The sequence below is a fragment of the Trypanosoma rangeli genome (genome assembly GCF_003719475.1).
Source record: "Trypanosoma rangeli strain AM80 chromosome Unknown Tra_15.4_contig_00109, whole genome shotgun sequence".
In the NCBI taxonomy this organism is placed as follows: Eukaryota; Euglenozoa; class Kinetoplastea; order Trypanosomatida; family Trypanosomatidae; genus Trypanosoma; species Trypanosoma rangeli.
The window spans coordinates 10872-24767 of NW_021705850.1; the positions used below are offsets into that span (position 1 = coordinate 10872).

The 13896-nt window shown below is 47.5% G+C and overlaps 8 protein-coding genes across 8 annotated transcripts, besides 8 other annotated features; all 8 read right to left on the reverse strand.

Moving 5' to 3' along the window:
• Positions 1 to 22: 22 nt before the first annotated feature.
• Positions 23 to 1816, reverse strand: TraAM80_03958 (uncharacterized protein; the record flags this gene model as incomplete). The annotated part of the gene is made up of 1 exon (XM_029380908.1): positions 23 to 1816. The coding sequence occupies one exon, from the start codon at positions 1814 to 1816 to the stop codon at positions 23 to 25; it is 1794 nt and encodes a 597-aa protein (XP_029239315.1).
• Positions 1817 to 2265: 449 nt separating this feature from the next.
• Positions 2266 to 2292: a microsatellite.
• A 118-nt stretch (positions 2293 to 2410) lies between these two features.
• Positions 2411 to 2806, reverse strand: TraAM80_03959 (uncharacterized protein; the record flags this gene model as incomplete). Its single annotated transcript, XM_029380909.1, has 1 exon — positions 2411 to 2806. One exon carries the CDS (start codon positions 2804 to 2806, stop codon positions 2411 to 2413), a length of 396 nt encoding a protein of 131 aa, XP_029239316.1.
• Positions 2807 to 3489: 683 nt separating this feature from the next.
• TraAM80_03960 (uncharacterized protein) lies at positions 3490 to 3813 on the reverse strand (the record flags this gene model as incomplete). Its single annotated transcript, XM_029380910.1, has 1 exon — positions 3490 to 3813. The coding sequence occupies one exon, from the start codon at positions 3811 to 3813 to the stop codon at positions 3490 to 3492; it is 324 nt and encodes a 107-aa protein (XP_029239317.1).
• Positions 3814 to 3829: 16 nt separating this feature from the next.
• Positions 3830 to 3860: a microsatellite.
• Positions 3861 to 3947: 87 nt separating this feature from the next.
• Positions 3948 to 3967: a microsatellite.
• A 246-nt stretch (positions 3968 to 4213) lies between these two features.
• On the reverse strand, positions 4214 to 5713 carry TraAM80_03961 (putative Monooxygenase; the record flags this gene model as incomplete). Its single annotated transcript, XM_029380911.1, has 1 exon — positions 4214 to 5713. The coding sequence occupies one exon, from the start codon at positions 5711 to 5713 to the stop codon at positions 4214 to 4216; it is 1500 nt and encodes a 499-aa protein (XP_029239318.1).
• An 84-nt stretch (positions 5714 to 5797) lies between these two features.
• Positions 5798 to 5818: a microsatellite.
• A 449-nt stretch (positions 5819 to 6267) lies between these two features.
• Positions 6268 to 6291: a microsatellite.
• A 209-nt stretch (positions 6292 to 6500) lies between these two features.
• Positions 6501 to 6525: a microsatellite.
• A 25-nt stretch (positions 6526 to 6550) lies between these two features.
• On the reverse strand, positions 6551 to 7471 carry TraAM80_03962 (cysteine protease; the record flags this gene model as incomplete). Its single annotated transcript, XM_029380912.1, has 1 exon — positions 6551 to 7471. The coding sequence occupies one exon, from the start codon at positions 7469 to 7471 to the stop codon at positions 6551 to 6553; it is 921 nt and encodes a 306-aa protein (XP_029239319.1).
• Positions 7472 to 8109: 638 nt separating this feature from the next.
• Positions 8110 to 8149: a microsatellite.
• A 460-nt stretch (positions 8150 to 8609) lies between these two features.
• Positions 8610 to 9839, reverse strand: TraAM80_03963 (procyclic form surface glycoprotein; the record flags this gene model as incomplete). Its single annotated transcript, XM_029380913.1, has 1 exon — positions 8610 to 9839. The coding sequence occupies one exon, from the start codon at positions 9837 to 9839 to the stop codon at positions 8610 to 8612; it is 1230 nt and encodes a 409-aa protein (XP_029239320.1).
• A 655-nt stretch (positions 9840 to 10494) lies between these two features.
• Positions 10495 to 10548: a microsatellite.
• A 143-nt stretch (positions 10549 to 10691) lies between these two features.
• Positions 10692 to 11495, reverse strand: TraAM80_03964 (cysteamine dioxygenase; the record flags this gene model as incomplete). Its single annotated transcript, XM_029380914.1, has 1 exon — positions 10692 to 11495. The coding sequence occupies one exon, from the start codon at positions 11493 to 11495 to the stop codon at positions 10692 to 10694; it is 804 nt and encodes a 267-aa protein (XP_029239321.1).
• Positions 11496 to 13026: 1531 nt separating this feature from the next.
• On the reverse strand, positions 13027 to 13374 carry TraAM80_03965 (uncharacterized protein; the record flags this gene model as incomplete). Its single annotated transcript, XM_029380915.1, has 1 exon — positions 13027 to 13374. The coding sequence occupies one exon, from the start codon at positions 13372 to 13374 to the stop codon at positions 13027 to 13029; it is 348 nt and encodes a 115-aa protein (XP_029239322.1).
• Between the last annotated feature and the right edge of the window lie 522 nt (positions 13375 to 13896).

Sequence of the window (13896 nt, forward strand, 5' to 3'; positions counted from 1 at the left end):
AGAGAGAGAGAGAGAAGCATCGTTAATTGGAGTCATCCAAAAGAAGACGTTGTTGTCGTTCTGACGTAAAGGAGTCTTGCACCGTGGTCATTGGGGTCATTGAGTCGTCATCCAGCATAAGCCTCTGTACTGCACATGACCTTGGCGGTACATCAGCCAGCTGTTTACCTGGTGCACTGTACACACCACTTGATGTCGGCCCCTCCTGCTGACCCCTTCTCAATGTTGTCCCACCGCAATTCTCAGCAGAGGATGTAGTAGTAGTAGTAGTAGTAGTAGTAGTAGTAGTAGTGTTACGTTGGCGCCGCTGCATATCACAAGCATACACGGCAGCACTTTCAATTGTTTCCCCAATCTGACCCCAATCCACGTCTTCTTCATCGCAGTCATCCTCAGTTTCCCCCTTCTGGGGCGGGAGATACAACACTGTGGGTTTAACCACTCGTTTCGAGTGGACATTTAACACTCGGCGCTCTTCATACGTGTAATCACGGTAAGGCTCGGGGAGTGGCGCCAAAAGACCCCCTTTAAACAATCGGCGATGTTTTACTTTTGTCTCTTCTTCTTCTTCTTCACTCAAGGAGGAAGAAGCGAAAGTGGTTGAGCTGCTTTTACGTCGACGTTTTCGAGATCGTTGGGTCCCATTAGCATCGCTCTCTTCGCACGAGCTCAGCGATCCCTCATAGCGCGGATATCGACCATAGCTGTCCCCACTGCTCTCACTGTCACCTTCCGAATCACAAATAAAGTCGCTTGCTGAGCTGTCCTGATCGTTTGAGTGAAATGTGTTCATCACAGTTTCATTTGGGAAAGCTGTCTGGTTTATGCACTCGTCAAGGTGCGCTTCCGCACGCTCTACTGCCTCCACAATTCGATTGTAACGCAGACGGTTGTATCGTGCATTAATGTGCCAATAGCGTGGCACCGTCAATTCAGGAACCCCCGCCGGGGTGCCATCACCGCGTCGCCGCTGCTTTCTGTTCTTCGCCTCCAATAGGCGATTGTACTGTGAGATGTACTGTGAGAGAAATTCTTTTAGGCGGTAATCCACAGCTGCGGTTCCTGTGTCGTTGTGGTGGCTGCGAACGTGACGCCTCCAACTAATGGCACGACGAAAAACAATGTGCACCAACGGAGAGTCCCAGTCAGGCAGTGCGTCTACGGAAGGAATTGTTAACGGAGCACGTTCCATTTCTGTATTTAAATTCGCCGCATCTGAGATGTCTCCCTCATTCTCCGCCGCACTTTGCACCCCTTGCATGTGCGCCAAAACATCTAGGGGGTCAATCACAGGGTTAGGGTCCCCATCCACGTACTCAATTCTCTGTCGTGTTTCCGTCAAGTGTGGAATAAGACGTGCGCCAATCCAGTGGAGGTAACACGCCGGGCAGACGTACAATTCAGCAGGATTAAGAAGATAAAACTCATCCATGATCTGGTCAAAGTACACATGCCTGTGAAGAACGTAAATACCGCCATCGGTCCCATCTCCGACATCACGAATAAGAACGTTGCTTTTATCAAAGCGAAAGGTCCGCCCCTCAATCTCTTCCACCTGTCGCTGCAAGGAAGGCAACATCGGCTCCCGAAAATGCGGGGGCTGCATAAACATGCCTCTGTCCGTGGCGATACGAATAAGCGTGGCAGTGTTGTAAAAAAGCCGCAGTGTTCCATCTGGGCTTATAATCTCAACAAACCGCGAGGGGTGCAGTGGCTCCGCGGTGACGGCATCAATGCGCTCAGCCGCTGCCTCCCTTAAATTTGGACACCCATCCGCCGTCTTATTCCTGCGGGGCAGACGTCTCTTTGGCGTCATCCTCTCCTTTTTACGTTTTATATTTTCCTTTCTCTGCTACCTCAATGGCGCTTGCAATAGTTTTGTCCGTTAAAGAAAAGTGAAGGTGCATCCCCAGGAAAAGGCAGCCAGACAAAGGCGCACAAACATCAGAATGGGAAAGCAGAGGAAATAATCCAGCAGTAGTGGGGATAAAACGAACACCACAGGCCAAACCAACAAGCATTACAGTAGCATCAAAAATGACCCAACATGCGCACAATAACCGAACGGGAGAAAGAGAACAAAAATAAAAGCACAACCAAAGACGACAGCAACGCCTTTACATTCAGCAATGACGGTAATGGTTTCCTTTCTAATCAACAACAACAACAAATCCAGGAAAAACATCCATAGCACATCCTCCAATACTGAACAAAGACTAAGCATCATGCACACGCACATTATGAGGGAACAAACAAAATACATCCATATATATATATATATATATATATATAAAGCAACAGTGAATTCCTTCTTTTGTTGATCTCACTCGTTTTATTTGTTTTGTTTTTGTGGGGAGATTAACAACACCTGCGTTCGCACGTGCCCAATGTGTGCGTAATAACGTATGCTCTACCGAAGAAACGAGATCACCTGACGAAAGGACTGCACGAATAGCTCCAGTGGCACCACACCCAGGAAAACCAGTAGGAACAAATTTCCCACAATTACCCCTGAGACTGCCAAGTCAAGCCGATTCATTCGATCCCGACGCCGAACAAACTCCTCCAAGGTTTCGCTCTTTTCTCCACTCTTCTTGTCGTTTCGTACTGATTTCTTCCCGTGTTGTCCTACTGACACATCCCGCGGAGTTTGCCGCTCGACATAGGCAAAATATAGAATAATAAGAACAAGAAGGTTTCCACCCATGTAGGCAGCCACATACTTGAGTGAAACCTCACGGATCAACCGCGGCAATTCAGGGATGATGGGAGACCACCGCACCAAGGCAACGTTAGAGAGAATCATCGTGGCCCAGTTAAGCCATGACCTGGACCGAAACAAAATTGTCCATGTCCCATTCAGCAGAAAAAAAAACTGGCAAGCAGCCAGTCAACTTTTGGCTCCGACAAGGGAAAACTCAGGAATACAAGGGAAATAAGTATGAACGGAATGAAACTGGCGGGCGTGGCAGGGGATGCATTCGTTGCCCTCTCCTTCAGTTCCTCACGCCGTTCCTGCCGCAGTTTTCGGATGCGCTGAAGCTCCTCTAAACGCCGCTGAGTCCCCTCACGTATCTTATCTGCAATATCGCCCTTTGCCCCGCTCATTTCTATTGAACCAATAATTCACGTCCTTTATCTAATCTAAACTTTTTTGTCCTCGTTTTTGTGCGGATGACGATCTCGTAGTAGTCGCCGTTGTTCACACTGTGACTATATACCTTCTTTTATTCCCGTTTCTCTTTTGTAAATAATCCTTTCTGCGGTCACCTCTCCTCTGATAAAAAAAACTTCTAGTCCTTATCAAAAAGAAAAAAAAAGTCAGTGGATATTGCAGTATCAAAGACACAAATACACAAAGAAGGAAAGAGACGAGTAAAGGAACAACGGCAAAAACACCAAAAAAAAGGGGAGGGAGGAGACAACTGGGAGAAGTAGGATAGTATGCCTTTTTTGTTCTTAGAGAGCCACACAGTGATGAGGCTGCATTCAGTTCTGCTCCTCTCTCAGGCGCAGCACGGCCGATATGTGACGGAAGAGTCCCTCACGTACCTCGGCAGGAATAATAGAACGAGAAAATGGCAACACCTCGCCCACCACGTCGTGGGCATCCAGCGACTCTCCAGACTGCGCCCTGCGACGCACAACTTCCTCCACTCTATTCGACACCACTGGACGCCAGTCGCTAGCGGCACCTAATTTACACGACAAATAGTCTCTAAGGAGCTGCTTCTGCACATTACTCATTTCCTCGTATATCCTGGCACCAGCAGAGAGAGAACCTTCTTCCGCCTTACACTCCACGTGCTTCATGGTTCCACACTTTTCCTGTTTTGTTTTGTATTCTTGTTGTTGTTTTGCTGCTTCCCAAAACCTCTAGAGCAAATGATGATTCACAAGAGCCCTTATTCCGCCAGCTCACCTTATTCTATCTTCCCTGATTCCGCTTATTATTATTATTATTATTTTGGCCCTTCATGTAGTTTATTAAACCGAAACAACAACGAAAAAAAGACAAAACAATGCTTTCGCCCTTCGTTGTCATCAGGGTAGGTCAGACGTAACAAATGCTCATGAGAGGGATATCAAGAAACAAGAGAACTATAGTAGAGACATAGAGTTCCCTAAATTCTAGCTACGCTATTCTCATTATTATCGTGATTCATAAAACTTTTGCTACCACAACGAGGACGATGTAGATACTCTGTCGTAGTTACGACAGCAGAAAACAGTCACTATGACGACTAGCAAAGAGTCCCCCAGACGAAAAATGAGTGATGCACTGCTTTCCGAACAATGACACTAGCGGAAGCTCTTGCAGTGCTTTCATGCCGGCACAAGATAAACTAGGTACAGAATTGAGCACAGCGTAGATGCCCTCCATTGCCGTGATCATACTGCTGGTGTGCAGCATCATCTCCGATGCAAAAGGCTGTCCCACAGCACACACGCTACCAATGTCTTGCCCAGAGCGAATGGCCTTTTCCAGCAATTCCACCAGCACGCAGACGTCGTACAAACCTAAATTAAGCCCCTGCCCAGCGAAAGGGTGAATACCATGAGCAGCGTCACCAAGCAGTAGGCATCGCGGAGAATAGGGACGAAGAACAAAGTTAAGTCGTAAAGGGAATGTTCCCTGTCCACGCACTTGCTTCCCATTAACATTTCCCTCAGGAACCTCAAGAATGCAAGGAATATCCCTTGGGGCAAAAGCATGGAGGCGTTTATTCAGCTCCGAGACAAGATCAGCTTGGGAGGCTGCCATCAACTCACGGGCGTGAGCAGGCGTTGTGGAAAAGATAATGTTCGCCGTATCCTCTGATGTGGGAAGCATGGCAATGATATCACCATCCGAAAAAAAATTCTGAAAGCAGCATGCATTTCCGTCATCCAGGCGTTCTAAACGAACTGTGCAGACGTACGCTGTTTGTGCGTAGTCGTGTTGAACAGCTGACGTCGCCAACGCATCTCTCAAGAAGCTCCCACGTCCGTCACAGCCCAGAAGAAGAGTAAATTTGACGTGCTCTTCACCAGAGGAACTGCGCAGCAACGCAGTGCCCAGTTCGCCATCAACAAGATTCTGTGAGGGAAGAATAAGAGACGCCACAGAGGAGCCAAAAACAAGTCGATCACTAGCAGCATCGGTTTTATGAAGCACTTGATGATCCTTGATAACATTAATGAGCTCCGCGTTGACCTCCGTGTTGTAGGCGATGAATCCAAGTGGTCGATTCAAGTCTGTGAACTCAAGGAGTGGCTCGGCTGTCACCGCACTTCCACCCAGTAGACAGCTCATAAAATAACTCATAGAACGCTTCTGTTGAGGAAACGTCGGACTGTTCGTCTGCTCGTGTCGAAGGGCGATACGGTAGTAAGGGTGCTTTGTCCGCAGGCGCCGCCAACAGTCCAAGTTATCCAGGAGTTTGCTCGAAACAGGTGTAAGACTCACAGTGCGTAAAGTGTGCATCACGTTCTGCGCGTCATACTGAGGCCAAGGTACGGGATCTGCAAGTAATAAATGAGAAAGACGGGATGCGTGAACAGAGTGCGCCGCTGTGGAGTCCTCTCCGATGTTATCAGATAAAAAACGAGACCGGAGCAGCTGAAGTGAGGCCATCGACGCTGCCCCCACGATGCCTCCTCCAGAGACAACTACATTGAACGTATTCTGATGCATTGTGGACAAAAGGCTGCGCAGGGAAGGATGTAGCATCCCTTATTCTGTTTTGAAAAGAGCAATGTCAACGTGCTTAAGTTCACACATAGATAAACAACAAAGGGAACGTAAAAAACAATGATATATATATATATATGTATAGGAAGGCTGGGAGAAAGGCAAAGCTGTCCTCTCGTCTGTTTTCGACTGGCAAGCAACTCACAGAAAGAAAAAAAGCAAAGTAAAAGTTGAGAATTGCGTGTGTGGCCTTGTTTGTTTTCAAGAGACGCCTTCTTCTCTGCTCCTCCGTTTGGATTGTTGCTTTGTATTTGCATTTTTGTTTCTGCTTTTAAGGCACACCTTCATTTATAGGCCCCACCCCCTTTGATTCCTTCGCCTTCATGTTGGGAAATTCGACATATGCAGCCTGTTACCCCGATGAAAACAGTGACCACTCATGCAATGACGCTTTTATTGAATCTCAAGGAGGGAGGAGAAGCAAAACGCAAGAACAAATAAATAGCTGATATGACGTAAAATACACACGCAGTGAAAAACAAAGATATAGAACCCCAAAACAATTTCGTTTCCCCCCATAGTTCTTCCTCATACCCCCCCCCCCCCCCTCCCTCCCCAAACTTTTTGCCGCGTGCTGTATGTGGCTTATAAAGTTACCGGAAGAATAAGTTGCGGAGTATTTCCCCCACTCCTCCGAGCATTAGGGTGCAGACGCACAAAATAAAAGGGAGAGGGAGAAAAAAAAATCTAAACACGTTGCTACATATGTTTATTCTTTTCTTATTACTATATCTTCTTTCCTTTTTTGGAGATGCCACTGCTGTCAGTGGTGGTGGTGGTTGTGGTGGTGGCTATCCCCAGTAGACGCAGGAGGGATCACTGGAGGCACTCAGAATCCTCAACGAGACTGTCATAACCTTTTTCAGGTGGGCCGCGGCATTTTGACCAAATCACCAAAATAATCATTAAAATAGCAATGCCTCCAAATGTTGTCCCCGCAATCCATACAAGCCTGCCATCTTCGGGCGGCCCCACAACATCGGGATACGCCACGTCGTACAAAATACCACACATGCCGCAAACAAAGATGGTGACGTTTGGGTCATTGGCACAACCACCCCCCTCAGTATTCCAGTCTTGATCGAAGGTACACGTTTGATTGCCTTTGTGACGCAGGAGCCGAATATATCCCTTTTCACCCCAGTTCTCGCCCCAAGAGTTGCGCACGATCCAGTATTCCTGTTGGGTTACGTTGTCCTTCCCGTAACCTACGAGTTGCACGGCGTGATTTATGGTAATATTTTTGTTACCCACACCACAACCATCGAACACACCACCCTCATATGACGCCCACTGGCTGGCATCAACACTCACAGCAAGAGGACCCTTTTCGACAAGGGCCTCTATGACAGCGTCGTAGTCGTTATGTGGAAGAGAAACGTAGTAGTAAACATGTACATCACGCGGCATACTCGCATTGAGTACACATTGCTCTGTTGATTCGGTCGTCCCACTCACATACGGATAGTTTGTATCGAGAGTAATTCCTCCGGCACTCTTTACGTATTCCCAGGCCTGCTGCACTGTACCACCACCACAGCCACCCGTACCACCACATTTGTCAGTGTTATTCAAGCACGATGTGATTTGCTGAGTGCTTAATGTCAACAAACTCCCTGTATGAATGGCGTACATGCTCTCAATTGATTCTGTCGCTGCATGCGCCCAACATGAACCACAGCTTCCTTGATCTTTGACTGGAGTAAGAACAGGCTCTTTGGCGTCTTGCCAACTCATTGCTTCTGGAGCATTTGCCTTCGCGTGCTTGTAAGAGGACTTCCACAAGAATCCAGTAGAAGGAAAGCCAGAAACGCGACCATTAAGACGTGCAGTAAACTCCTCATCAGTAAAATCACTGAACTGATTAACGCCCAATCGGTATGAGCGGCCCGCAACTTTATTGAAGGCGCGGATACTCAAAAGATTACTCTTAAAAATGGCCTTCCGCTTATAATACTCCGCCGAGTCCTCATAACGTTTGCCAAAATCGCTAATATACCTCTCAAAGGTGTATTGTAACAAATCATCCGTAGATGTCACGGCAAGCACCGGAAAGGTCGTTATGATGACGCCAATAAAAGCCGTAAAAAAAACCAGGCACAAAAAAAATTCCACATATGTCACCCCTCAATGACTGAAGTAACCCAAAACCAAACAGTATGATGTTTCAGTAAAAGTCCTTTCTTCCACCTGCAAACAACATGAAAAAGAAAAAAAAGGAAACAACCCAAACTTGGCACATTGCGCGCCCGACTCCCCAATTCAGAGGTGACGCATCGCACACACTCACCGAAACCAGTAACCAAATAAATTAAAAAGACACCTTAGGATAGCCGTGCTCTCGTTGGGAATCCATGAAGTGGCAGTCGTTGGAGCCCCGCACCTTCCCCCCCACCCCACCCCCACCCCCACACCTTCCCACGTGGGTGGCACTGTTATTAATGGGGGATGAGTGGGAAGAGCGAGAGTAAGACAAAAAAAAAAAGTAAAAAGTAAATTGATTGCGTAAAAAGAGGGTAATTAAACAATATACTCTACCATCCATTAAGCCTCGTCTGGCTGCACATTGCCTTTAACATATTGTCTAACACTCAAAAAAAGTAACACAAACAAACACTTCACTACATTCTATCGAGAAGGCACTCAAAATGATGTCCCAGCTCCATGAACAAAAAGCTTATCTGGGCCTTGAAAAGCGGTGTTTCTGAGTTTCCACAAAGATATGTGACCCGCATAACTAGACGCATACTATTCTTCTACTTCACCTACAAAAAGTGAGCTGAAACAATCCACCAACCAATAAAATAAAAGATTCCACTTATTATTCCATCTAGGGCCCAAAAATACATACGCAGGCGTCCTACGGCCACAATAGTTAGTTGTACTTATAACCCTGTGGCGGTGGCGGCTGGCCATACGTGTAACCTTGTGGCGGTGGCGGCTGGCCATACGTGTAACCTTGTGGCGGTGGCGGCTGGCCATACGTATAACCCTGTGGCGGTGGCGGCTGGCCATACGTGTAACCCTGTGGCGGCGGTGGCTGGCCATACGTGTAACCCTGTGGCGGTGGCGGCTGGCCATACGTGTAACCCTGTGGCGGTGGCGGCTGGCCATACGTGTAACCCTGTGGCGGTGGCGGTGACTGAGAAGGCATATTGTGGTCAACCCCACCCACCCCTGAAGTTTGATAATTATCGGCTGAAAAATTGGGCGGCGCGTCTGATGTCGTCTTATTTCGCCGCATACAGTAGCAGATTATCGCAGTGGCAACACAAACTTCCAGCAACAAAAATAAGACTCCAAGAACAATCAGAACAATACCAACCGTACGCGGATTTGGGCCGAATTCGCCAGTTCCCTGCGTCTCACGCTGCAAAGCGATGTAGGGGTCCTTGTTGCTGTACAGGCGCACCGCAACGGTACTTGGCACATTCGGCTTATAGTCGTTGTCGGTCGCATGAAAAGGGTACTTGGCACTTTGGAGGGTAGTATCCTCAGCGTATTTTCCTTTGCTGACCTCCTGAACCACAAGGTATACTCGACTGAGATAAAGAGTCACAGTGCACTGGCCACATTTATGGCCCGATCGACACCATTTGGGGTAAGCATCCAAACGGCCATTCATAGCGCTGCATTTATCCTGAAAATTGCGAGCTTCAGTGTCACAGTGGCAAGATTTTCCGGCACCACATGAAGTTGAAGAACAGTCAAAATTTAATTTCCTGGTAATCTGGAAAATGGCGCCTCGATTGAAAGGGGTCACATTGAAAACATTCACAGAAATAGAAAGCATTCCTGATGAACGCGAATTTCCAACAGGAATGGTGGCTTCCGCAAAGACGGAGGTGGCCCCCGTCACACCTTCGACGTTTAGCGACTCGCGTCTCACAGTAATCGGGGCATCGTTAATATTCCCGGCCCACGTATTGATAAACGTGGGGTCAAACTCCTTCACGGCCTCGGTGAACGCTTTCTTCCCGTCTCCTTTGTTGAGGAGTATGCCGCCCGCAATGATAAGAGCGGGACCGCCAATGATTAGACAACAGGCAAACGCCACAACAGTCTTGTATAAATTCTCAACCGCGCCAAGGATATCGAAGCACATTTTTATTAAGTCTTTAGTAGGAGACTCTAACACACAAGCAAGAAGCAAAGCACAAAAACGGATACGCACCTGAACGACGTTTTTAAACCTCATTCCCACAAAGTGAAGAGACAACAAAAACAGGGAAACAACCCAAACTTGGCACATTGCGCGCCCGACTCCCCAATTCAGAGGTGACGCATCGCACACACTCACCGAAACCAGTAACCAAATAAATTAAAAAGACACCTTAGGATAGCCGTGCTCTCGTTGGGAATCCATGAAGTGGCAGTCGTTGGAGCCCCGCACCTTCCCCCCCACACCTTCCCACGTGGGTGGCACTGTTATTAATGGGGGATGAGTGGGAAGAGCGAGAGTAAGACAAAAAAAAAAAGTAAAAGTGAATTGATTGCGTAAAAAGGGGGTAATTAAACAATATACTCTACCATTCATTAAGCCTCGTCTGGCCGCATATTACTATTTAACATATTGTCTTACACTCAAAAAAAGTAACACAAACAAACACTTCACTAGAATACTCTTTTTCTTAAGAGATAGCCAGCCTAGAATAAAACGTGAGAAGAGAATGAGAAAAAGAAGGAGTGTGTATATAGGCGTATATGCTGTAAAATCCATGCACTCGGAGCCATCAATATATAAAGGCGACCGTTTTTCTTTGTTACTTATTCTTAATTACTTCTGTATGTATTATTATTATTTTCTTTTATTAAACCAGTTCACTCTTCCGTCTGCTGTATAAAGATTTTCATTTTGTTATTGCCCTATGCACCAGTGGAAAACACTTCTCGCAGGCTACCGAGTTTTCACACGTAATTCCGTAGTACTGTCGGGTACTGTACCGTATTCTGGCATTCACAATAGCGGCTCTAAAGGTACAAAAGATTTCATCGGCATTCGGCCGGTCTGTTCGCCGGGGGTAAGAAAAACATGTTCACCCACATCGAGCATCTCCGACGGAACTGCACGGGTTTGCGAACCAATCGACGTCGCTCGGTCGCCATTGAGGCGCGAAAAGGAGTAGTACATGCAATCGATGTAGTTTGGAGGCTTGTTGTAGGGTGGAGTTGTGACATTAATGAATAAAGCGGGATCGGTACTGGCATTCACAATCTCGTGCATTACTCCACCTTTATGCGGTCCAAACGATGTGACAAGTGAAGTGAGGTCACTGCCATTAGAGCGTGCCTCGACAATGCCCGAGAAAACAACGACGGCCTCCCCACCTTTGCGATTACCAAGCTGCGTGTCCACCGGTTCAAAACCCGGTACCCAATCAAAAGAATTGATGTGAAGGCGTCCAAATAGGAGTCGCTGCCACACGACCATTGTGCAGTGATCATGCAACGGCAGCATGGCACCGGGGGGCACAAAAAACCAGGAGCACACCACGTCATCCGTCTCGTACAACGTGCCACATCCAAGTTCTTCGCCAAACTTCTCTTTCCAGCAATTGGCGTCCTTCAGTGTAAGCGCATCTTGGATAGAAAAGGCATGTTTATTGATTGCAGGGTCACGCTCTGTCATCAATTGTAATGCCACCTCTTCGAGGACAAAACTTTTAAGATCAGCAAGAGTCAGTTGTGCGAGGGCTTTTGTCATGCTGAGAGAACAAAACGGGCCACGTCCATTATTCAAAGCGGACTTCAAAGCCAACATTTGTACCAATCCGTGAGAAAAATTAGTCTTTTGAACGTTTCGCTGTAGCCACAAACACCACAGAAATAAAGCCAAGCCTTTTCTCCTCGTTACGGCCTCAGTTGGAATAGGGGCCAGGCAAAGCTGCGGCGGTAATAATAGCTGCAAAGAAATGTAATCGCCCAAATGTTGTTTGAAGAAGAAAAATATAAGTATTTCTGTTTTTTTTTTTTCCTCTTGCTTGTCCTGAACGCAGAGACGTATAGAATAGTACGGTTGAATTATCTCCAAAACACAAACGAAAAAAAAAAAAATGGCAGGAAACTCGTATGTCACGCTAATAAAGAAAAGTGAGACAATGCATACACGCACGAAGGCCCATCATATATATAAGCAGGCCAGCAGAGAGAAAAGCCGCCCCTGGCAATCAGAAAACAATAACAAACAAGGAAAGAAAAATAATACGCAGCCCCAGCAACTAGGCAGAAGGAGTCCGAGCAAAAAAAAAAGGACTTTCACTCTTCTTGCCCCTCTGCACCAAATGGGCTACGTTGGTTAAAAGAGCTCTACGCTGCGGATCGCGCGCCATCTGATCACTTTTTGTCTCGGGTATTTGGCAACGCTCCTCCTCCAACTCAATCAGGCCCCTCATCTCAAGGTCTAAGGCCATGACACTCTCGCGTTATCAGTAAAGTCATTTGAAATCATGAAAAAATCGAGAGTAACAGTGTCCGCCGCCTTGCACGACGATATACGTCGGCCTTCCGGCGGTGCTCAAGCGCTCTAAGGACACCTATTATTCCATCAGCACGTGATGTTATTCTAGACGGCACCGATTTGTGTCCATCGCAATCGCGCTTGCTCACAGTAGAAGCTAAGCAGCTATTTGTACGCAGAAAAGCTAATGCGCCCCATTTGAAATACGACGGACTCGTTGCAGCCAGGGAGGGGGGAGGGGAGACTAAGTCGCATAATCACTCACTTTGTGCTGCAATTGCATACACCTAAGTGCATGAAATGTCAAAGTTATAATAAAAAAAATATTGAAAGAACGACGCCCATATTGTTGCCTCAGCTGCTCCCGTAATCTTTGTTGTATTTGCGTCTAGTACTGCCTCCATATTTTACTTCGTTGGGTAGCAGCCCTCGGTTCCTCACGTCACCAACCTTTTGGCACTCTCGCCACCTCTCCTGCAGAGGCTACAATGCGTGCTGTCCCACATCGGCGTGACTCACAGCAGCTTTCACTGATGTTTCTTTTGAGGCCCAAAAGGGAGAGAAGCGTCACGGCTGAGTCCGTCAAATAACTGACCGCGACAGAAATGTGCATCTCACCCCAAATGACCTAAAGAAGCCCTCGAACATGTGCCCCAGCTTTGGATGAATCGTCTACCAGTTCATACCCCTCTATGACTCGTGACAGTACAAAGCCAAGAATCTAACCCCCCACACTTCCGACAACGCATTTACAGCAGCAGGCTGAGTAAACAAAATAGACCCCACTCCCCAAGACGCCACCGACATCTCTACGTCCCTCTGAAACTCAGCACCTTCAGTCGCTCCAAGGACCTGAGCAAGGAAGCAACCAGATTTTATGTGATTTTTGTGCGACATTAATTCCCTGCGAACGATTTTGCATGGCCTTAAAAGTGAAATCAATGACCTCTCGCACAGATGTTATACAGTGAAAGGAGACACGTGGTACAACGGAAGTTTCCCGCACCGCGTACCAACACAACTGCAACGGCAAACATGTAGGTCCTGGCATCTGGCAGCACAAATCTAGCCAACGATTTCCTTCACACCCATCACGGAAAAGAATAATTCCCGGACATGGTGTCCGTTCAAGCACCGCCTCACAAAGACAAGCAAAACACCGCCGTGACAGCGGCACTTCCATCCGTTTTTTTCCATATAGAATCCTTCGTTTGAAGAAGAGAGAGGCAAATATCCCACGTCATGGAGACAGTAGATGCTGACATTATGGGGAAGTTATGTGGGCGCTGGGAAGGGCAAAGAGCAGCCCAACAACTCACGCTTTTTTGTGGATGATATTGTCTTCTTTTGCTCCGCTTTGGGCAGAAAAAAAAAACAGAAGAAGCCACTGGGAAGTTTTTCATCACACATCTAAGCACAAGGCTCTGATGAGACGCGCTGCGAGTGCCAAGGGTCTTTACGCGGCACCACCACACACGTCACACGGCCCCCAAGAAGGGTTGGGATCAATCCTTTGGCCACAGCATGCATGGTAAAATGAGTCACGCGTACGGCTGAGTCTGGCTCCTTGTGACGCTCCCCAGTGCGGTGCTTCTCCTCCGCACCCTCCGTCTCATGTGTGTGGAATTCAAGTGAGAAGGTGCACGACGGACGTACGCGATCTGTGGCGGTTAAACCCGACCCACCAGGCGTATGCGCCATCACA